At 32.3% G+C, this 23522-nt stretch overlaps 3 protein-coding genes across 5 annotated transcripts; 2 read left to right on the top strand and 1 right to left on the bottom strand.

Annotated features, from left to right (window-relative positions):
* Positions 1 to 2519: 2519 nt before the first annotated feature.
* LOC114726774 (1-aminocyclopropane-1-carboxylate synthase 1-like) lies at positions 2520 to 6005 on the top strand. The gene is made up of 4 exons (XM_028913475.1): positions 2520 to 2687; positions 2809 to 2940; positions 3050 to 3210; positions 5012 to 6005. Exons 1-4 carry the CDS (start codon positions 2520 to 2522, stop codon positions 6003 to 6005), a joined length of 1455 nt encoding a protein of 484 aa, XP_028769308.1.
* Positions 6006 to 13336: 7331 nt separating this feature from the next.
* On the top strand, positions 13337 to 13891 carry LOC114726732 (uncharacterized). The gene has a single exon (XM_028913415.1). The coding sequence runs from the start codon at positions 13337 to 13339 to the stop codon at positions 13889 to 13891; it is 555 nt and encodes a 184-aa protein (XP_028769248.1).
* A 2561-nt stretch (positions 13892 to 16452) lies between these two features.
* Positions 16453 to 18543, bottom strand: LOC114726738 (heavy metal-associated isoprenylated plant protein 39). 3 transcript variants are annotated; one of them, XM_028913422.1, is made up of 4 exons: positions 18265 to 18543; positions 17760 to 17835; positions 16873 to 17111; positions 16453 to 16836 (listed from the first exon to the last, which is right to left on the bottom strand). In XM_028913422.1, the coding sequence occupies exons 1-4, from the start codon at positions 18268 to 18270 to the stop codon at positions 16711 to 16713; spliced, it is 447 nt and encodes a 148-aa protein (XP_028769255.1). In that variant the 5' UTR covers positions 18271 to 18543; the 3' UTR covers positions 16453 to 16710. The 3 variants fall into 3 exon arrangements, with proteins under 3 accessions (XP_028769255.1, XP_028769254.1, XP_028769256.1); XM_028913421.1 differs by having other exon boundaries at positions 16453 to 17111; XM_028913423.1 differs by lacking the exon at positions 18265 to 18543 and adding an exon at positions 17980 to 18234 and having other exon boundaries at positions 16453 to 17111.
* Positions 18544 to 23522: the final 4979 nt, after the last annotated feature.

The following is a 23522-nucleotide window of genomic DNA, read 5'->3' as shown; positions in this document are numbered from 1 at the left end:
CAGCATCCAAGGTGACATATTTTTGAAAACTTCCAAACAATATAACCAAGGGGAAATCTCAAAAGAATACTTCTAAAATTTCAAAATCTTACTTTTCAAATGTTGTCTATTATTATTAGAGTGTAACCCTTGGTTAAATACATTGATGCTGATGTTGATATATTGATTCGATGAATATATCATGCACTTGTTTTTAAACATGATTTATTTATATTCATTTGAATTCGATTTGATACAAAAATATGAAACTCATATTTAGACGTATTAAAAAATTCGCCGATGAAATTTCTATTGTTTAAATTTATGCATAAAAAATAATAAAAACTAAAAGGAACACTTTTCTTACAATCATATTTGCCGAAGTTAATTTATTTATGCACGACTAAAAATTCTTAAAGAAATTTGAATATAATTATCTAAATATTCCCATGGTAATATTCCTAAAGCATTCTTTCAAGTATTAAAAAAATATAAATTGAAATTAAGATATGGCAAAGTAACTTAACAAAAAAAAATTATATATGACACTCTCCTACATTGGTCTATTTATACAACATGATTTGTCAAAATAAAAAAAAAACTTTGAACTTTATTAAGTACTTATCTTAAAATTTAATAACTTTTCAACTGTATCTTTATATAATATATACTTTATAATTTATACAGTCATGTAACGTATTTAATTTTGTGATATATAAATATGACCCAAAAAAAGCTCTGATCAGAGAAATAGCATTAAATCAATTTGCTTCTACTAATCATATATATAGCTATCTCATTAATTCCAGAAAAATAAATAACAAGATATTCTTCCAGTCCTATTTATATTGCATCTCCAACGTGTTTTGCACAGATTAAGAAAAATTTTAAACTGTATTAATTTTCTTTTAAAATATAATAACTTTCTAGCTTTATCCTATTTAATATATACATCTTTTAAAAATAACCTACTTTTACACTATAATAAATGAACAACAAAATAGTATATTCATGTTAAAAATTAAGTGAGGTGACTTATAAATAGGAGTAGATGAGTAATATTTCTTCTTTCTCTCAAACTTTTCAGTGAAAAAGAAACTTGTATAGTGACTACAATGAAGCATGTTATAAGCAAGTTCACGGGAAATTTCTTGCCTCACAATTTCCACAAATAGTGTTGTCCATGTTAGACTAGTTCTCTTTCCTAAAGGAACAAATACCTAACATTTATGCGCATATCCAAAAGCAAATCCCGTACTTGGCAACTTCTTAATTACCTGTACATGAAAAAAAAAAAAAAACCATCAGGTATTACTTCAGGAGAGATCAGATTTTACTGTCAAGAGAGTATATATATATACACTTCTTATATCTCACCAAATACACCATCACCAGTTCACTACTATACATAGAGTTTTCGAGATAAATTCTTTAATCATTAAATTTCTAAACTTATACTCATCAAATACACCACCAGTTCGCTACTATAAATAGAATTTTTGAGATAAATTCTTTAATCATTAAATTCCTAAACTTCCCATATCTCACCAAATATAAACCACCAGTTCACTACTATATATACATAGAATTTTTAAGATGAATTCTTTAATCATTAAATTTCTATACTTTTTATCTCACTTTTTATATTTTGAATTTTTTTCAATTAGGTCATATAGATGAATTACTTTCTTACTTTTTTCCATATCATTATTTTTTATCAATATTTTCATTTATCATACACATGCTCAGTTTTCCTCGTCATGTATGAGTTTGTTATGCATTATTATTTATCCACATACATATTTAGATTGATGAGAAAATAATGCATAATTAATTATGCTCATATATTTTGTAGGATATTGATATAATTTTAACAGCAGGACTGATGTAATAAGTCTGCATATGAGAAAGATGTAATTGCAACTCTTAAATTAATTATAGGGATGCAAGGAAAAATTGAATGAAACCACAGAGGATAAGAACTGCAACTTCTTTTCTATTTTCTAGCACCTTTTTTGACCAAAAATAAGTCATCATGCTACTTTCAAAGAAATTCCCCAAAATCTCTTCTGACTTTTTGATTATTTATTATTTAAAATAAATTAGAAAAAATATTAAAATATTAAAAAAATCAGAATCATAAATACCTTAATGTATCGTGATATTATTAATATTAAAAGTAAACTTGTTAAATTATTTTTAAAAAAGAACATTAATATTTGGAACCAATGAGTACGCAAGTGTTTTTTATGCACTTGATAATTCAAAAAAAAAAAAAGGAAAGAAAGAAATCTTTTGAGATCATTTTTAGACGCAAGCAAAGCGCATCATGTTCAAATATTCTGCCAGTGTTTCCTGAGGCCGGTGGTGTACCATGCTTTTTCCATCACCACTCACCTATAAATTCTCATGTAGTCTCTCTTATTTCTCCTGCACTACTACGAGATTTCTAAACACAATCTTTCATTCTTCGTCTCCATTTCTTGCTATTCCAGCTATTTCATATAGTGTGGTCCTTCATCTCGCTTCAAATACTAAACATGGGTTTGGAGATTGAGAGCAATCACCTTCTGTCCAACATCGCTGTCAATGGCAAACATGGCGAAAACTCTGCTTATTTCGATGGATGGAAGGCTTACGAAAGAGACCCATTTCACCCCAAAAACAATCCTCAAGGGGTCATCCAGATGGGTCTTGCAGAAAATCAGGTTTTTTATATATACATATACCTCCTGTAACTCTACTTGTATATCTCTATGATCTAAAGGTGATTGATAAGTTGACTGACTCGTATAAATGTATGGGTTTGTTTTTAATTCTTTTCCACAGCTCTGTTTTGATCTGATAGAAGAGTGGATAAGGAATCATCCGGAGGCTTCCATTTGCACTCCTGAAGGACTACGCCACTTCAGAGATGTTGCAATCTTTCAGGACTACCATGGCCTTCCCAAGTTCAGGAAGGTGTGTGTGTGTGTGTGTGTGTGGTGATTATGGTTGGATAACTGCTAGAACCTATATGGTATATGGTTGAATCAGAGTTGATAATGGGTTTGCTTCGTGTTGTTTGCAGGGGGTGGCAAATTTTATGTCCAAAGCGAGAGGTGGAAAGGTGAAATTCGATGAAGATCGAATATTGATGAGTGGAGGGGCCACAGGCGCTAATGAACTTGTCATGTTCTGTTTGGCTGATCCTGGAGATGCTTTTCTTATTCCTGCACCTTATTATCCAGCGTATGCACTGCCTCCTTTCGTGTACTTTCTTTGTTCATTTGGGGTATCTTCATTAATATTCCACCCACTCAATATCCATAACTCAAAGTGGGAAATAAATATAAAAGCAAACTTGCTGGAATGTTATATTATAGTAGCTCCGGTATTTAATTTAAGACTTTGTTTGACTTTTATTTTGATCTTAAATATAAGATTTCAATCTATTTTGTTTATCATATTTATGTATTTTTTCTCAAGGTAATCCTTTCAATAATGATAACTTAACCAATAACTTGATTCGCAATGATATTTTAAGAAAGGCAATACATATTTCTTACAAATAACTAACTTAACTTATTTTTTTAATCTCTTCAAATTAGTTAACTAGTTCTTATATTTAGGACGGGAGGTAGTATATAATAAATATTCTTATTTGGAGAATTCAGAATTGTATTCAGACTTCTGTTTCCATTCGCACATATAAAGCAACTTTTTTGCGAGTAAACTGCGGAAGTAATTTGAAAAGCTTTATTAGGGGAGCAGTCCAAAAAAGTGTGAATTATGTGCAATATATATCTAGATTATCAGATATAAATATAGTGTAAATAATAACAAAAATTATGTAATTGTCAACAAGATTCATATATACATGTGATGACATAAATATATAAATTATCTTATATATTTAAGCTTCTTTCTCTACATCTTGCTGGTGTAAGTGTTTGCAGAAAACTATATATAGAATATGCTAGTTTGGGGTCTGTGCGTTAACTAATTAAGATGCCACGTTATGTGATATATATATATATATATATATATATATATATGAAGTTTCTGTAACGTGGTGCTGAACCCTATAAATCACCGAATAACACTTTTACGTCCATACGCACACTCACACAAAAAATAAAATTAGAATATACTCCTCTGGTTCTTAATATAAGACCTATTTAACTAATTTGATTAGATTAAAGAAGTTAGGTAAGTTAGTTAATTATAAGAAATGTGACATGTTTTCCTAAAACACCATAATCATCTTTCTTAATACCTTCTCTCCCTCTTCTACTTGATTATGGTTGAGAGAATATCCGTAGGTAATTTAGAGAAAACTAATAAATATGAGAAATGGTTTTTATCTAATAAATATGAGAAAATCTTTAATACCAAAACTAACTCAATAATTAGGTCTTATATTAAGGACCGGAGGAGTATTAACTATCACATGCCTTTGAAGGGACAAAAAATGAATCATACTAATTTGTTTTGTAGTATAGAGTCATTTGTTATGGGATATATTATTGAGAAACAATGATGCTCCACTAGTTCTTGAGCCATCTCGTGTAGTTGTGGCTCCTATTTTCCCATATGTGTGAATGGCACGGACAAAGGGACATCCAACAAGTCAAAAAGAAATTTTCAATATAGATTTGATTGAATCATCCCGAAATAAGTCACCCAACATGTGGGGTTTCATTTTGAATTAAATGTCAGTGGTCCCTCCTTGTGCCTTTGATCAGGGGTAGAGACATAGCTACCTCGGTATACGACACAAACACGAAACACTGCAAAGGATCCGTGTCCTATACATGTAGCAACAGTCAGAAGCTGGATTCCTTGTAAACTTAATTAGTTTATCGAAGAAATGTGAAATTTCCTAGAACGCAGAAAAAACTCTAAAAACTTATGTCCTAGACCCACCTATTGTAATGGTTTGAGACAGGGCAAAATTAATCGATGAAGCTCATTTTTCCAAGTTTAGTGTGTTCTGAGGTGTAGTAGAGAGTAATGGCTTTGCTCATATATTTTTCATATTCTGTTGCAGATTTCCCCGCGACTTATGCTGGCGAACTCGGGCGCAAATAATCCCCGTGCATTGTGACAGTTCCAACAATTTCAAGATAACAAGGGCGGCTCTTGAAGCAGCTTACGTGAAAGCTCAAGAGGACAAGGTCAACGTGAAGGGTTTGCTCATAACAAACCCATCAAACCCTTTAGGCACCACGTTAGATAGAGAGACACTAAAAAGCGTCGTGCAATTTATTAATGAAAATAACATTCATTTAGTGTGTGATGAAATCTATGCAGCTACTGTTTTCAACTCCTCGAGCTTTGTAAGTATCTCTGAGATCATACAAGATATGGAGTTCTGCAACAAAGATCTCATTCACATCGTATATAGTTTGTCAAAGGACATGGGGCTTCCTGGATTTAGAGTTGGGATAGTTTACTCCAACAGCGACAAAGTGGTAAACAATGGCCGCAAAATGTCAAGCTTTGGATTGGTCTCCTCACAGACTCAGCATATGCTGGCTGAAATGCTTTCTGATGATGATTTTGTGGAAAAATATCTAGCAGAAAGCTCAAGAAGATTGGCTCAGAGGCATAGTGTTTTCACAAAGGGGCTTGAGAAGGTGGGAATTGCTTGCCTTCCAAGCAATGCAGGACTTTTCTGTTGGATGAACCTGAGAAGTATGCTGAAGGAACAAACACTTGAAGGTGAAATGATGTTGTGGCGTATGATTGTGGATGATGTGAAGCTGAATGTTTCTCCAGGCTCCTCTTTCAATTGCTTGGAACCTGGTTGGTTTAGGGTTTGCTTCGCTAACATGGACGAGGAAACCGTGGATGTAGCAGTAAAGAGAATCCAAGATTTTGTGGGGAAAGAAACAAAGAAACCGGTGAAGGGCAAGAATGATCAAGGCCTTAATCTCCGAGTCAGCTTCTCCTCTAGACGATTTGATGAGACTGTTTTGTCATCACCTCAAATGATATCTCCACATTCATCAGCTCACTCGCCCCTTGTTAAAGCCACTTAAACGGCCAGATTTACCATCCAAAAACAAAAAAGCCTTCAAATAAATCTCATTTATTTTAAGTGTTATGCCTAGATAACATTTGGTATCTGCTCGTTTTTCTAGCGTTGGTCTTTCCCTTTTTCCTCATTTCTCCCATTTATATTTGAATGCATAGAGCTTTCCAATGGGAGTGCAAATGTCCTAGCTAGTACAATAATGTTGATCAGATGTGTAGTTTGTCCAATGGACAGCTAACTAGTGAAATTGTATAACTATGAACAGAAGTTTCATTATACACTGCTAAGTTTGGCTGTTTCATGGATTAATCCTTGCTTGTGCGCAGATATGCTTGATAAACATCACTTCCTATTTTGATAGAGACCCAAACAACTAGTCTGATTAGTTATACAACCCGGGAAAATGTAAATAAATTTTTCCACATATCTACTAATCTGTATACTTGGGTGAGACTAATTATAGAGTTGAGGATTATTTAAGTGATCATTAAATTATGATGCGTTTGTAATCTGCTCATTCCCAATGTTATACTCCTCCGGTCCTTAATATAAAACCCATTTAACTAATTTGATTAGATTAAGAAAGTTAGGTAAGTTAGTTAATTATAAGAAAAGTGACACATTTTTCCTAAAACACCATAATAATCTTTCTTAATACCCCATTTCCCTCTTTTACTTGATTATGGTTAAGGGACTATCTATAGGGATAATTTAGAGAAAATTGATAAATATGAGAAATGGGTCTTATATTTATGACCAAAACCAACTCAACAATTGGGTCCTATATTAAGGACCGGAGGAGTATATGCTATGACAGAAGGAATGATAATGTAAGGTCTGTAAATGACTAAACTCAGGAAACTTCCTAGTCTTTTATTATTGTGCCTCTCATAAATTCCGTAACATGATGATGTGAATAGACAGCTCAGTCTAAGTGCTTGTCCACTCATCAAAATTGTTCCCAACTCATGTAAATGGACTTTTCCAACTTATCCGATCCATACTAAGTTAAAAAATAATAGCATCAATACATTAGGTAGGAGCTGAAAATATGCCCAGCAAAACAACAAAGACTAAATTAACCAGATTGTCTATGGACTTCATGTTGTTTTGAAGTGCTGATTTGAAAAATTCAGCCCCATGTTAAGTAGAACTTTATCGATAAAATTCCTAGACCGGAAAGCTCCACTATTTACCAAATAGAAAAGGAGTTTGCAAGTCTTGATACCCCGTATTCATAAATACATTATCTTGATAAGATTATTTATTATCTTGAACCTCACAAGGAAGGTGCTTTAATTTAAATTGTGCTAAGTATCTGCATGTATCTTGTTGATTTAAACTTACATATCCTTGTTTGTCTTCAATTTACATGAATTAACTTCACGACTACGCTTAAGCTGTGTGCATGAAATGCTGCAGAAACTTCCCTTATGAACAAGTTCTTTATTTTCTAATTCCAGACAGGATCCTATTCATCTGGTTAGGCGAATGTAATGCAAAAGGGACACAGTTATTGTAGCACAGGTCATTTTATTGAGTGTGAAGGAGACATAGTGACCCCCACACCAATATATGCAGCTTCTAACTTTTCTGTGTCAGCATTAGTGCAACCCACCACCCCTTTTAGCTTGATCATCCTCATATATATATAATTGGTTCTTGTCGGGGACTTTTTTTGAAGTCTTGTGTCAGAGAAATGAGTGATGATGCGCAGAAATATGAGAGTAGAGTTTGGTTTTTAAAGTACGACGTAAGAGATTTGTCATGTTTTAGATAAGGGAAGGATTTATGGAAATAGTGCTTTTCTTAATCTCACGTCTCGCCAATTACGAGTTTGAGAGAAATGATAAAAAGCTTAACCAGTGTTAGTTTAATTTCAGCCACACACATGATTTATAGAAATAGTGCTTTTCTTAATCTCACGCTGTAGATATGATTAATCCCAAGTCCAAGGTAAGTAATTAAGGTGTCAACCGTACGAAACATGCTCCTTAATTCATTAATGTGTGTGATCTGGATTGACTTAATGTTTTCGTGGGCTTTTCTTGCCGTCCGGGACATTGTTGTTTCTGCAGCGCCATGACAGTGACATTGGAAATAGGATGGTGCTGCCACACATGATCAGTTTAATGATGCTGCTCCTTTATTGGTGTTGACTTTTAGTGACTTGTGTAGTGCCTATTCAAAACACGAGTGACGACTACGTACAGTCGCTGCATTTATCAATTCACGGTCTCAATATTAAGGCAAAAACAAACAAACAATGAATGAATGGTAAAAAGTGTATCACATTAATCTTGTTTATAATGCATTCAGCATTCCAAAAATCAAGATATTAGATGTAACTAAAAAAATAACATTGTCAAAACATCTATGATATTCTTCTTTTTATTACAAGGACAACAAGTTCCATGATTCATACCAACCGAAGTCTTTAGCATTGAAGTTTGAACTCATACTATATGATGTAGAATTGCATCTTTGATGATTACACGAAGTTGCACTAATTAACTTGTTTAATTTTTATAATATTTTACAATGAATTTAATTAGTTAAGAAGTTAAAAGTTGGATATCACAAAGCTTTTGCAAGTAGTGAAGAGTTCTTGAAAAGAATTGCAGAATAAATTTTCGCTCACCAAAGATTTGGAGATGATAAGAATGTATAGAACTCCTTTTTGTCAGCGCGGCGGAGAAATTCTTGGATCAATTTTGATATACATCACATTTATTTAGTATGTTGGGGACTTTTGTTTTGGCCAATAAATAAATATATGTTGGGTACGCGTTTGTGATAATTTCATGTGCTACATCAAATTAATACTACCTCTCTAATCCTTACTATAGGAGCTCGTCTAATTTTTATTTTGATCATAATATAAGATCCTAATCTACTTTGTCTCTCATATTTATTTATTTTTTAAGGTAATCCTTGTGATAATGGTAGTTTTAGCCAATATACTTGATTAGTAAAAAAATTTTAGAAAATACAACACCTATTTATTACAAATAATTAATTTAACTAGTTTTCTTAATCTACTCAAATTAGTCAACTAGCTCTTATATTAAGAACCGGAGGTAATAGTTGACTCATTTTTAGAAATATCAGTGTCATTGGTTTCTAAATTAATTATTTTTGTAACTTTATTGTCAATTTTACAAGATTGTTTATCAAGGTGACCTAGCGTAAGATTTATAGATAGCTTGGGCTATCGCTTTGATGAGTACTGAAACTGATTTTGTCATATTGCAAAATTGGGTCATATTACCATAATAAGCTAGCCTATTGGACAAAAAAAAAAAAAGGCAAACAATATGATGACATTAGGGGCGCAATGTCCTTTGCATTTCACAAATATCTTTAGATGTGCGAGATAAAGAGAAAAACATGAAAGGAAATTAATTAGCATACCTAACCCACTGAATAATTACTCATCATAATCCCAAATTTTACACTTGATGAAGTAGACGTGTCAAAGGGGATGGTGGCACAAAGTGAAGTCTTTGCAATATTCCAATTTGCAACCTTATTTTCTCAGTAATTAAGCTCACCCACGAGACGTATATATCAGCTCTTCACAGAAGGCCTAAAATCTATTATGAGAGAAGATTCTTGCACGGGAGGGAAATAACATTATATTTCCTCAGAAAGTGGAGAATAAATCATTTATTAAAAAGGACTATGTGTGTGTATAGGCAGTGCTAAGAAACCTCCCAGGAGAATTCCACATAAAAAATAAAAAAAAGAGATTCCCCAGGGAGAAAAAATGGAGTGTTAATTGATTGTAAAAAAATACTATCTCCGATCCTAATTATAAGATCTTATTTGTAAATTATAAATGATATCTTATAATTAGCACCAGCGATATTATATATAAAAGAACATGGGAGGGAAATTAGTCAAATTATATATGGTTGAAGAATCGGACATATCCGATAAATTAGAAATGATGATACACATTAAAGATGGTCGGCACAGTGCTGGAAAGGGGATGCATATAACGATAAGACTCCCACGTGTAGTTCTTTTATTCTCTTCATGATGTGTATATGTATGTGTGTGTGTGAAATATCATTATACATAATATGTGTGTGTGTATAATTTGTGTTATGTAATACGCAACCTAGCTAGATACGATTTATAGCTTGCACGTTTATCCAACAGTGACAACCTCTTTCTCAGCACTACTATTACTTTCGTTTTCACCCTTTGTACATGTAGAAGCAATATGTACCAGTTAAAGATTTAGTGTAATTCTAAATATAAGATTTCAATCTATTTTGTTTTCAATATTTATTCATTTTACTTTCAAATAATATTTATAGTGATAACACATGCTAAGAGGTAATTCAATACACATGATTCGTAAATATATTTTAAGAAAGGAAACATCTATTTATTACAAATAATTAATTTAACTAATTTTTTTAATATTTATAAATTAGTTATTTAAAGAGCGGAGGTATTATATGTTAACGTTTTATAATATGAAAATACTATTATCCATTACTTTTTAATGTTTTTTCCTACTGTTTTGGTCATTTTAATTTGGTTTATTCTAACAACGAAAGGGATATGATCTCGTGCAGATCGAGAAAGGCATCAAATGCTGACGTTGAGAAATTTTGAATGCCAGGAACAAGGGGGCGTCAATTTGATCTGCTTATATTTTGTTATTATAGATTTGAATATTATTATTATTAAACTTGATTTAAAATAGCTCTGTTCAACAAAACAAAAAAAAGCTCCCTTAACGTGATCTTGTCTGACCAATTCGTGAATTTTGGGTGGGAAGTCCATATGCTTCAATCTTGTTTGAGTTATTCTTCAGAGAATTCTATTAAAATAGTTTGGTAGAATGAGCTGGTACTTATAACGTGATAAATGAATGCTTGAATTTCTACTAAGATAAAATGCTTATACTGTGACGTCTTGAGTTTTATTTTGAGTTTTAATAGCTCATTTAACCCTGATATTTGAGAATAATTGGTGTTTAAACTTGAATCTTGATGTTCGGTTTGAGATCAAAATAAGTTGGAGGAGTAGGTGAACAAATCCCTTTCAAGATTTGTTCGCCGTGACGAAGTTTCACTTCGTCGTGGCAAACCGGAGAGTATTGGGAGAGCTTCCTTTCGGGAATAAGGTTTCGTCACGGTGAAGTTAATAGGGACATCGCGACAAAAGTTGTCCAGATAAGCAAGAGTTCCTCTTGGGAAAAAGTTATTGCCGCGGTGAAATGTGTTTTGGCCGCGACAAACTTAAGTTTCTGGGTTAGAAAATCCCTCTCGGAATTAGTTAGTCGTGACAAAAGCTTAGGTTCGTCGCGACGAAAAGGTCACGTCATTAAATACGAAGAAAGGGGTCTTATGTGTGAAAATTAGATTTTCTGGAGGTAGGAGTTGGAGCTTTGCTAGAGCTTCGTGTTTTTGGCTTGTAGGAGGTGTTTCTAAGGGTCTATTTCCTCAAGTAAGTGATCTTAACCTCTAATCTACTCTTTCTATTGAGATTTTTTAGGATTTTGTAGAGGAATCTTAGGGCTTTCTAGTTTATGATGGAATTGAGGTTTTTGACCAATTGTTTTGTGTTTAAATGATTACTATGGGTTAGTCTAAGTATTTAATCGGTTTAGTTTTCTTGGATTTGAAGATTTTGAAGTTTTGGGAGTTTGGGGTTTGTGAAAATGGAGGTTTATGATTGAGGATGATAATATAGTGGTTGAAATTGAGTTTTGTGAATTGGGTTATGTCAAGAAAGGTTGAATTAGATGTTTAATCTGTTTAGAATGTTGTTAAGACTTCAATTGTTCTAATTGGATGTTTGGATGATGAATTCCTAGAGTGGGACTTTGAGTTTTTGAATTCAATTGATGTTTTGGAAGGGGAATTAGAGTGATAATGGTCTTTTGTGGTTTTTGGAGTGTTATTATGATGGTTTGGCTGTTGTGGGTTAGGTAGAGTTTTGGTTGAGACTAAGAATTTTGACTCCCCAAGTGTTGTGTTGACCATTTATTAGTTTGAAAGCTAATACATGGTGATTGTGTGTTTATGTGCTTATGTAGACTAGTTGTGAGTCTTGTTGGTGCACGGGGTATTATTGGTGTTTCGTCATTTCTTGCTCAGGCGAGAGGTAACCACTTTCCAATCCTTTGTATGTGCTGTTATGGTACTGTGAGTGGTTCTATGTTTTTGTGCTCCGAGTAATAAATGGTGTTCTAAATGTATTTTATATATAGAAAGAGAAATTGTCTTGTTGGGTTTTGCATGATTTTAAGGTATTGGAAGATATGTCACTTGTTGAAATTCCTTAAGAAATGCAAACTTATTCATTGGTAATACTTGAGCATGATTCATATTGGGTTGGCCAGAGGCCATTTGTTATGTTTCATGACGTTTTGGTTTAAGTTGACAAACAAGTGGATTGGCTTATATTTGATATCTTTTGTTATTCGGGTCGAAGGCCCAATAGATTTAAAGGAATGATTTGGTTGCATGCAACAGTTTTGTTTGGGCGTTGGCCCTCAGTCTAATTAGCAGTTTTAGAAATGTTTACATATTTTCTTTTCTACTATGGTAGCTGGTATAACAGTTTTCCTTTTCTACCATAGTAATAGTTTTATGACGAATATATAATGTTTTTAGATAAGAAGTTTTACATATACTACCTCCGATCGTAATTATAAGAGCTAGCTGACTAATTTGAGGAGATCAAGAAAAGAAGTTAAGTTAGTTGTTCGTAATAAATAGATGGTGTCTTTCCTAAAATATCCTTACTAATTAAGTGTATTGACTATAACTATCATTGTTAGAAGGACTACTTTGGAAAAAAATACATAAATACGAGAGACAAAATGGATTGGAGTCTTATATTTAGGACCAAAATAAAAGTCAAAGAAGGTCTTATATTAAGGACCGGAGGTAGTATTTAGTATCTAAAAATACCTCAAATAGAATTATCCTCAAGAGTATGCCTGTGACTTGAAGCAATAAAAACAATAATAATAATAATAATAACAATACTTCGGCATTAGCTGTCATGTCATTAGATAAAGAAAATCCCCAAAAAAAAAAAAACTACTTTGTTCTTCTACCCACTTATCTTGATCAGGCTTAACCAAACCCACTTGCTTCAATGGTGAAATTGAAAATGGGCCGGCCCATTAAAGTCAAGCTCCTTCAACAATTTTATAATGACGTTTCGGCCCATTAAAACAAGAGGGGCATGCAAGTATACAAATTAAGAGATTGTAGTTATGCAAGAAAACTTTGGCTTGCTATATTAAAACCTACTGCCTATCAACGATTTTTTTCGGCTGCTCTTACTGATTGGGTTGCCATGAATCTAAGAAATAACTTTGGCAATGATCTGGACGTGGAATGGAATATTATGTGGGGATTAGCCATATGGAAGCTTTGGCAGTGGAGGAATGAATTTATTTTCAACAGTGATTTTCATAAGCCACGCAATCCTGCCTTGTTTGTTCTCAATATGTGGTCCTCCTTTGCTGGTAAAAAAGTTGTCGAGAATCAACCTGTTATTAAGATACATTGGCAGTTGCCGCCACCCACACTTTTCAAACTGAATTTTGACGGAGCAAAGTTCAATTCATCTCAGTTGGCAGCTTGTGGGGGCCTTATCTGTGATCATGAAGGCACTTGGGGTCTGGGATTTTCTTATTATCTTGGTATCTGTTCTCCCCATGAAGCTGAGGAATGGGGAATATTAAAGGGTCTCAATCTAGCAATTCAAATGGGGTTCAACATTCTTGTAGTAGAATCTGATAACCAGAATTTAATACACTCCCTCACAAATTGGAATTCTCACTCTACAGCTTGCTTGACAACTCCATTGCTTTCTTTACTGACAGAAGTTCATCTCCTAGAAGTGTAATATCATTGCAGATGCTCTGGCCAAGATGGGTTTCACTAGCACAGCCATCTATGACACAACTCCTAACTTGAGGACTCTGGTGCAGAAAGATTTATTGGGATTGCAATTCCCTGCTACTTAGTTTTCTATTTTAGGCTTTTTGCCTTCTTGTATACCAAAAAAAAAAAAAAAAAGAACGTGGTGACAATATAAATTAGGTCCTATACAATTGAGTGTTCGCAAATCTTCTCAAGATATATTTTTATATTTTATAACATAAAATTTCTCTCACATGTTTATTTGGATGGAAGTGTCATTTCCGCTAATTAATTATTGGGTTAGATTTGATTAGTTATTGGGTGGCATAATTTTTGTTTGATTAGGGTTTTGTGGACGTTATTAATAACTTTGGGAGGATGAAGATGACTAGGATCGAACATCATCCCACCGACCAAAACATCCAATCAACTCCACATATCATCATCAATGACCTGGATTACTTATTAATAATTATATGATTAGTTGTTCTAATCTTGCCCAAAGCATGCTTTATGCTGTGTTTATAATTTTATATCACTCCAACCAAAATCCCCCCCCCCCAAAAAAATTACAATCACAAAAAATGCTTTCTTCCTCACAACATTAAGATAATACTCTTTGTACTATCTTTCAAAAAAATTTTTTTTGAAATGACTGAATCGATATTTCATATATTTTGATGCAAGAATTTTGTTTTATTTATATATTTTTAATATATAATTATGATGTTAGTAGAGACAAGCCAATCTTTAAGATTAAACTTTACAAATCGAGCTTGCAGAAACATTTTCAAAACCACTAGAGGAATACAAACAAATTTCTTTTTTGTATGCAAGCATTATTATAAAAATCCCTATTAAAAAATTAATAAAAAGAATAGACCCAAAGTTAAACAAAAGATAGATCAAAAGTAAAATTCAACCCATTACAGTAAGGTAATAAATAATCAGAGGGGGAGCATCAGAGCATGGCCTCCGAACACAGTTCCTATTCTGATCATTAATGATTAAATAATCAGTTAACACTAATTAATAAGATGCTTAGCATTTTAAGTGTACGAGAAGCACAAAACAGTGACAAGGGAGCTTACATGTGGATTGATGAAACCAGAAGCAAGGATTCCCTGCCAACCAAACTCTTACAAAATTATGAATTAAGAATTTTAAAATTTGCGATTATTTTTCATCATCATCACCACCCCTAAGTTTTTCAGAATTTTTCAGATTTGATTGCAAAAAATTTAAGGGATATTAAAATTTTAGAAAACTTAAAATTAAAAAAATCTTTATGGAAAAAGTGGTAATAACTTTAGTCTCCACCCTTTTAATTTATCCCAAATCTTTAGTTGTGTAAAAGTTAAGCAGGTTACTTTGTCTCTCAAGACGATGCAGAACCAAAAAGTAAGTTATGGGTAAGAATATGACAATACTTTTATATTTAGAGTAACAGAAGATTACATTACTTTAACGATACCCCACTAAGTATTGTTAAGAAGAAAAGGGAAAGAGTGGATCTGATAAATTTTGGTTGAATACGACTTGGAGATAATAAAACAACCCATGATTCTCCATGCAGAAAACTCCATGCGCTACCCGCCTCTCAGAGCTGGATGCTGTCAACCTCATGAAGGCCATTAAAAAATAACTAAATAAAAATGGGATTTTTTTTCTCTCTCTAGCCAACTGAGTTCCTTAAACATTGAGTCAGGAGTTTTGATCCCTGACTTAGGAGAAGGTCTCGTGACTAGCATTAATGCCCCCTTTCAGGAAGTCTATAATGTGAGAGGATTAGTCATTATTATCAATAGGTGGATACTGAAGCTCAATTAAAAAAAAAAAAAATTTACAGTGCATTTGTTGTGTAAAGCTCATCATGATGTCCCCTGTTAACAAAACTTCAAGGGGGTTGAAAGTCTGTCTATTTTATGTGGATTGAGCATACAGACACATCATGTGACATCAATCAGATCAAAATATGAATCTAGGCCATGAGGAGCTTAAGGTTTTTTTAAACTCTGCATTGTAAAGGGGGAATCAGAAACAGCTGTAAAAGGAAAAAGTTTAATCTCAACCTCAGAGTCTCTCTCCACATGTCCCACATGAGGACAGGCTCAAGGACCAGACGAGAACCACAGAATCATTGAAATCATTTTCTTGTTTGTTTCAAGTGGTGGAAGATGCACACTGGTTGATTAGATTAGGACTCGCGCCCCATCTAACACAATGATGATACAAAATACTCACTCTGCTCGTACTTTATCTCTGTATTTTTTTCTCACCATCCAAAAAGATAAATTACTGGGTTTACCCGCGTGTGATGGCCATTCAGGCAACTATTTTTCTCACCTTTTCACCCTATATTTTTCTCATCATTCAGACAGATGAATTACTGAGTTCACTGGTGGGTTATCCATTCATGGCAAGCAACTATTACTGGGAAAAAGTAAGAATCATAATTGTGTTCGGAATGAATCCCCTCAAACAGTAAAGGAGTATGACAACTTTTTCTACCCCGTATTTTTTCTCAATGTCCAAACAGATAAGTTGCCGGACTAACTAGCAAGTGGTTATGAATTCAATTAACTGTTACAGGGAAAGAGTATGAATTACATTTATGTTCCAAAAAAGGAATCCCCCAAAAAATCTTATTCATTTTGCTCTACACATTACCAATATTGTCTCAAAAACAACTCAACCGAAGCATCACCATATTATATACACAAGAGTACCTATATTCTTGGCTTTGGCCTACTACATGCATGATTTCTTTCCCTCATGCTTGGACAGCTTGATAATTAATCATCAACAAATTGTACAAGCATTGGGATTCTCTTCCATGCTTTGGACATAGTAATATGTTGTCATCTGGGGATTATAGGCCCTGTAAGCCCTGACCAGCTCTAAAATCGGGTCTGGAACTGGCTCTTTCTTTTTCTCTTCTTCTTTCTTCTCCTCCTTCTCTTCCTTCTTCTCTTCTTTTTTCTGTTCTTCCTCTGGCTTGTCTTCTTCTTTCTTGGGCTCCTCCTTCTTTGCATCTTCCTCCTTCTTTGGTTCTTCTTTCTTCTCAGGCTCCTTTGCCGGTCCTACTGAAACTATATCCGTCTGCCAGTATTTGCGTAATTTGCTAACCACATGAACAGGATCCACTGTTCCTATCACTGTTAGCGTCCTATCCTTCATTTCCATGGAGATTGCATCTATCCCTACATGATTGCAAAAGTTTACAGCACAGAGTTTTTATGCTTTGAAAATTAACTTCAAAAATTACCCTCAGGACAAGCACCAAAATCTTCTTCTTTCTTCATTTAGCTAGAGATTTACGACAACTACACACAACCAACTAGACCCAAGACTTTTAAATATGAATTTGAACATCTCTAAATGATGCCTCGTTGTAGGTATAAGACTGAAGTACGACAAAAACCATAAAAGACTACCCCTTCTGATTCTAGCAAGTTTCTTCCAAAATACGAAACCCTTTTTCACCATATTTTAAGGGAACCCGAGAACAAGATCTTGACATACTAACAAATAATACCTTCATCTCATTGAAGATGAGGAAGGCTCTACATACGATTTTCCTACCCCACACCTGTGACCTCGTGCTAATAATAACAATGAAAAATTGGATTACATATGTACATGAAGTGAGACTCTGGTTCATTTATTTTTATCTTCCATCATCTTTACAATAATTCATGGGTGAAATTCTAACAAACTAAGCCTGGGATCATTTTACTTTCTCTGATTCATTTTGCAGGATGGATACAAGGCTTAATGAGGCGGTTTTCTCTCTCTAAGCATGGACTTTGGTGGAAACAAAACGTAATGGATAAACAATGATATGGTACCTGAAAGTGTTGAGACTGTTTTCAGGGCCTTCTGCTTTGCCTTGTCATCATGCAGATCTAACTTGAGCACAACCTTCTGTAAGCATACATCAGAGAGTAATTCAGCTCGGATTCATATAATCTTCCGGGAATCATGCCCAGCAGTTCAAGAATTTTACAGAGTAACACGCAAAATATAAGCTTTGAAAGGGAAACTCAAAAGCCAGATATTCTCTTTCACCTACAACCAGTCCGTTCACATCGCTAAGCGAACAAATAAAGAAGAATCTCACAGGGACAGCGTAACACGAAATCTAAGCCCAGGAATATGAAGTGGGAATACCCAGATTCATGTCAGATACAAACCCCAGATCTTCAAATAAGCAAAAGTTCGTGGAGAATGAGAACCCAATGGAATCATAGTTCAGAAGTGATGTATTCTCGTCTAGGAAAGGAACGCAGAAAATGAAGATGGAAGAAAACGGAAGTAATGTTAAAAAAAACGGAAAAAGTGGGAGAACCATACCTTCATTTCTAAATACTCCGCGGGGACAAGCAGAGAGAATGGAAAAGGAAGAAGAATTAACTGAAATGGAGGATGTGGGTGGGAGACAGAGATCGAGAGAAAGGCGAAGACGTAATCAAATAATGGTCTGAAAAGGATGGCTGGAAAAGAAGGAAGGAGTGGTACTATCAGAAAAGCCGAGAGAAAACAAGGAATTGCAGAAAAGGAGAGAGACGGAAAAGTTAGAGGGAGGGAGAGGAGGAAAGGAAAAGCTGAGAAGAATAGGTTGAAGAAATGGATGCAATGGGTGGTGATGAGATATAGGCCCGAGAGACTGAGCCGCTCTGTGCATGAAGGCAGTGAGCTTCGATATCAGCAAAACCAATAAGCCACGCGACGCAGGAGAGCGCGTGAGCATGACTGACCGTTGAGTTTGGGTGACCCCCTGAGAGTAAAAGTAAAAACAGAAGAAAAGACAGAGCTATAATTGTTTTTCTAAAAGTACTCTTTGTAGATACCCAAGATAAACTATTCTGTACTTTTAAAAAATAAATAACAAATAAATGCTTAGGGCATCATGGTCAACAAGTAGGATATATGTATCGACATGTTTTTTACTCCGAATGCATAGAATTTGGTAAGACAGTAGTACTGCTATCATTTAAGTGGCATCATAATAACAATAATAATATAAGAATTGACGTAATATTTAATTTAATTTTAAATATAAAATTTTAATTTATTTTATTTTTTAAATTTATTTTTTTTAAAGTAGTTCTTATAATGATTACACATTATATTAAATAATAATTTTAATTAATACATATAAATAATAAATATATTTTAGAGAATACAATACTTATTTATTACAAATAATTAATATAATTAATTTTTTAACTTACTCCAATTAACCAACCAATTTTTATATTAAAAATCCGGGGCGCAGTATAAGCATAGCATTTGGTAAAAGTAGGAGTTTTCCATGATGTAAGCATATATTCTTTAGTCAAACAATTTTCTTAATCGTCTCGACATGTAAAGAAACCAAAGAAAAGCATTCAGGCATTTGAATTTATATTTTATTATTCATTTTTCAGTTAAAACGTAACATGTTTGAAATTGTGTTCGAAGAATCCTATGACCCATGATTTTAGCCATTTAAAGTATTAATTATAAAAACATAAATTATACTCAGTTATTATTTATAATTCGCGTGGTTATGAAGATTCCAGTTTGCCTTTGGGAGATATCTTTCTTTTTTATTTTGTATATCTGAGTCACATGATCGTTGGCCAAAAAAATTCACATGATTTAAACATTCAAGGAAAAAAAACAAACAAACAATAAAACAACTCTAGATATTTGTTTAGGTACAATAATGCTAACCTATTGTCTTAATGGCATTATATATCTTATAAAAGAAATGACTTTCTGGACACAAATTTGTAATAAAATGACGTTACAATTTAAATATTCAGTCAAATACATCATCAGATCAATTATTTTAAATAATTATATAAAATATGCAATAAAATATAATTTTAAATTTTGAAACTACATAATAATTCAAATTTGTCAAATACCTAAATAATTATATATATGTCACAATGCGGGCAAAAGGCAAATGTAGACGCATCACACTAATTATCCGCAAATTGGACGGAGATAAGGTGCTTTAAAGTTCGAATCATATGGTCCTCTTTTTAGTTGAAAGATTAGAGTAATATGGATGCAATAGTACACTTAAGGATAAGGATTCATTAATAAATAATACACTAATTTTATATAAAATAATACCTCTTTCACAATAAAACTCTTTTCATAAAATAAATAATATTTTTTTATTTCTCTGATCTTAGTACTATCAACATCAAATAATTAATTAAGATGGTAAACAGTCTTACTCCCATAAAAAGAAAAACATAAGTTTGAATTTCAAAAAGAAAGTTTTAACTTTTATGTTCCCGATTCAACAAAAATTAGTTTTAAATTCAAAGTCATAAAAAAAATCAAATGATAATTTTTTGACAATTATTGTTATTTTTAAAATTAAATTTAACATATAAACATCTTCAAAATTTAAAAATTTAACTTCGTATTTTTTATTAATTATGCTAGGGTTAAATAATTTAAAAACACTTTATAAAATTTTAAAAAATTAAAATAAAACATGATATAAAATTAAAAAATTAAATATATAATTAAAAAAAAATAAAGTTGAAGATGAGGACGCCAGCAATATAGCGGACCATCTTTTTAATAATAATTTTCGACAACACGAATTATTAACGTTACAATAATTAAAACACCTGCAGGCATAAAATGGCTGCAAATATTGATGATCATCTAATAAATAAAATATATATCATTTTATAATGTTAGCATTAAATAAGCATGCATTACAATTGATTAAAATAATAAAAAGTTAATTAGGGAGTATTATAAAGTGTACGTATAACTATTTTTAAGGCATTTTTTTAAGTTTATTATGAACATGAGCTGGAGTTTTTTTCAAGAGTCAGTGGTTTAGTACAGACACCGTCTGAGCTGCCACGTCAGGTGGGCCCCATGGGCGGTGCCCGACTATTAGTTGAGTCATTCTCATTTCTCAGTGGCGTGCCGTATGCTACTGCGCCTAACTGGCACTGAACGTCAGCGCGTGAGCCCACCTCCCAATAGCAAGTTCCTCTCTGATGTAGTACTGATTTTCATGAAATTATAAATATGAAAGTAAATTCTAAACAATAAAAAATTTGACCGGATGAAACTTTCATTTGTACCAAAAAAAAAAAAAGCACTGGATTGTATTACCTATAGTTTTTAATATATGAGTTAAATAATTAATATGTGAAAATTTAAAAAACCATTAAGTTGATTATCTATAATAAAATATGTATTGATTTTCATGAACTATGCTTTTTAATTTGATGAAAAGATGTTTTAAAAGAAAAACTATAGAATTAAAAAATAAAATAAATTAAAATTTTATATTTAAGTTCAAATATAACTTCTAATTAGACTAGACATAATATCAATTTTGGGTGAGACCATGACAACGGGAAATTCTCACAATGGCCTTTTCCCCCCTTTTTCGAAAGTGAACATCGTATTCTTATGGGTTTGGCGTCTGATCATTCATATAGTTAAAACCATGTGAATAACCAATTTCATTGCTCATTGACGCGGTGATGATTATTGCAATGAAATCTAAATGATTTAAAATTAGTTTTAACGGTTTGGATTTAAAATTTTTAACAAGTAATTTTTTAATAAAAAATTTTTTTTAAAAACTTACAGTTAAAATATTATATTTATTTTAGATTATATACCTCTTAAAAAATATAATTTACAAAACAAAAAATGTTAAATATTAAATCTCAACCTTTCATATTAAATTTAAATAGTTGACATAAGATAAGTATCATGGTGCTCATTATTGCGATGAACATTAAAACTGGTTCTGTATCTACGTTGATTGTAATAACACACGCATAAAAAATCTGCGTAACTTTGTAAAATAATTTTTAATGGGTAATTATAATTCAAAAAAAAACATTATTGTTGTGAGTAATAATTCATTTAAATTTTTGTATTGATCTATCCATATTGGTAATATTTTTGCAAGTTTAGGGGTTATATACATATTATTATTATTACGATGATGATGATGCCTCATGCGCAAGTTGGCCTATTGGAATCCAAGTCTAGTATGGCAGCGATTAGACAAATAATAGAAATGTGTTTATGAATGTATATACATATATAATTTTATGTTATATACATTTTAATTAACATGAATAAATAGACCTGAAATACAAATCATGGTTGGCCCAAAAAAAAAACAAAGAAAGAAGCACAAATTATGGTTTGCAATTGTGTATTAAGTACTATTTCCATCTCATTTTGGGAAATTTTTTATTTAATTTCTTACTCCTATGATTAGGCTCCAAAAAGGCGTGGCACGCAGCAGGCTGAATGCCCACGGCCACCCACAACAGAGTAATTGCCACGCAGGCTCTACCTTCCTTCCACGTGGAATTTTGAATGCCACTCTCTCGGACAAATTTCAGTCTGAAATTCTCAGTTTTATAAAATAAAGGCCAAAATATATATTTGGTCTTTTAATTTTACATAACATTTTAATTTGACCCCTTAACTTTCACAGTTTGGTTCTTTAATTTAAAAAAAAGTATATTTTTAGTCATTTATTCTAAAATTATTAGTTTTAAATGATAATTTTTTATAATAATCATAGTTGTTTAAAAATTAAATTTAATATTATATTACCTTCGGTGTTTAATATAAGGGTTAGTTAACTAATTTGAATGGATTAAGAAAGTTTTTTAAGTTAGTTATTTGTAATAAATAAGTGTTATTTTTTCAAGACTACCCTTGCTAATCAAATTTATTAACTATAACTACTATTACTACAAGGATTATCTTAAAAAAAAGTGGATAAATATTAGAAACAAAGTCAATTGGAGTTTTAGTCAAACAAGCTCTTATATTAAATACTGGAAGTAGTAGCATTTAGTAATGTTTTATCAATATTCAAGAGTTCAATGTTATCGTTTTTTATTAATAGTTTTAGGATTAAATCACTAAAAGTTTACTTTTTAAAATTAACGAATCAAAATAAAATTTTATATAAAATTAAAAAGACTAAAAATATATTTTAACTTAAAATAAATAACGGTTTCTCAGATGTTAAAATAAAAATATACCAATAAAAAATGAATATCACTTGGGTCATCTTCTCGGGGATGGCAAAGAATTAGTTTTTGACAGTTGTCCTCGTCACCAATTTTTTCCTTGTACGATCCACATCACTATTTATTTTTAGTTCATTTTTATAAATTAATTAACTTTAGTTCTTTTTTTTTAGCTGGTAATTAACTTTAGTTCTACTCACCAGCTTTTTAATTCAATCCATTCTTCTGTATTTGAATATTTATTAAAAAAAATAAATTATAAAACCCATACCTCATCGTCTTTTCATTAATTAACGAGTTATAAATATTGGGCCGTCAAACCAATATCCGCTGCCATCAAATGCAGAGAGCAACGCAACGTGTACCTGTTGTTCCTTGCCATCTTCCATTAATTGTTTTTTTTTCTTTTTCTCTGTTTTATTAACAAAAAATTCTTAGTCAGCAGTATAGTGAAGGATAATCTTTAGAAATTTGAGTTGTTTTTTTTTTAAAAAAAATTTAATGCCATGCTCTCTGTGACAACCATTCTTTTAAAACCCATTTAGATCAAAATTTTCAAATCCCCGT

The sequence above is a fragment of the Neltuma alba genome, unplaced genomic scaffold, assembly GCF_004799145.2.
Source record: "Neltuma alba isolate B1F8T4 unplaced genomic scaffold, ASM479914v2 tig00012402_pilon, whole genome shotgun sequence".
Classification (NCBI taxonomy): Eukaryota; Viridiplantae; Streptophyta; class Magnoliopsida; order Fabales; family Fabaceae; genus Neltuma; species Neltuma alba.
The sequence above is the reverse complement of the archived record's forward strand: the minus strand, read 5'-3'. Positions and strand labels throughout refer to the sequence as shown.

Coding starts and splice junctions, on each gene's coding strand:
- LOC114726774 (XM_028913475.1), top strand. CDS start 2,520: ATGGGTTTGGAGATTGAGAGCAATCACCTTCTGTCCAACATCGCTGTC. Junction 2,941..3,049: donor GCCTTCCCAAGTTCAGGAAG/GTGTGTGTGTGT, acceptor TGTTGTTTGCAG/GGGGTGGCAAATTTTATGTC. Junction 3,211..5,011: donor CCTGCACCTTATTATCCAGC/GTATGCACTGCC, acceptor ATTCTGTTGCAG/ATTTCCCCGCGACTTATGCT.
- LOC114726732 (XM_028913415.1), top strand. CDS start 13,337: ATGAATCTAAGAAATAACTTTGGCAATGATCTGGACGTGGAATGGAAT.
- LOC114726738 (XM_028913421.1), bottom strand. Junction 17,112..17,759: donor AACAGTCTCAACACTTTCAG/GTACCATATCAT, acceptor GCAATCATGTAG/GGATAGATGCAATCTCCATG.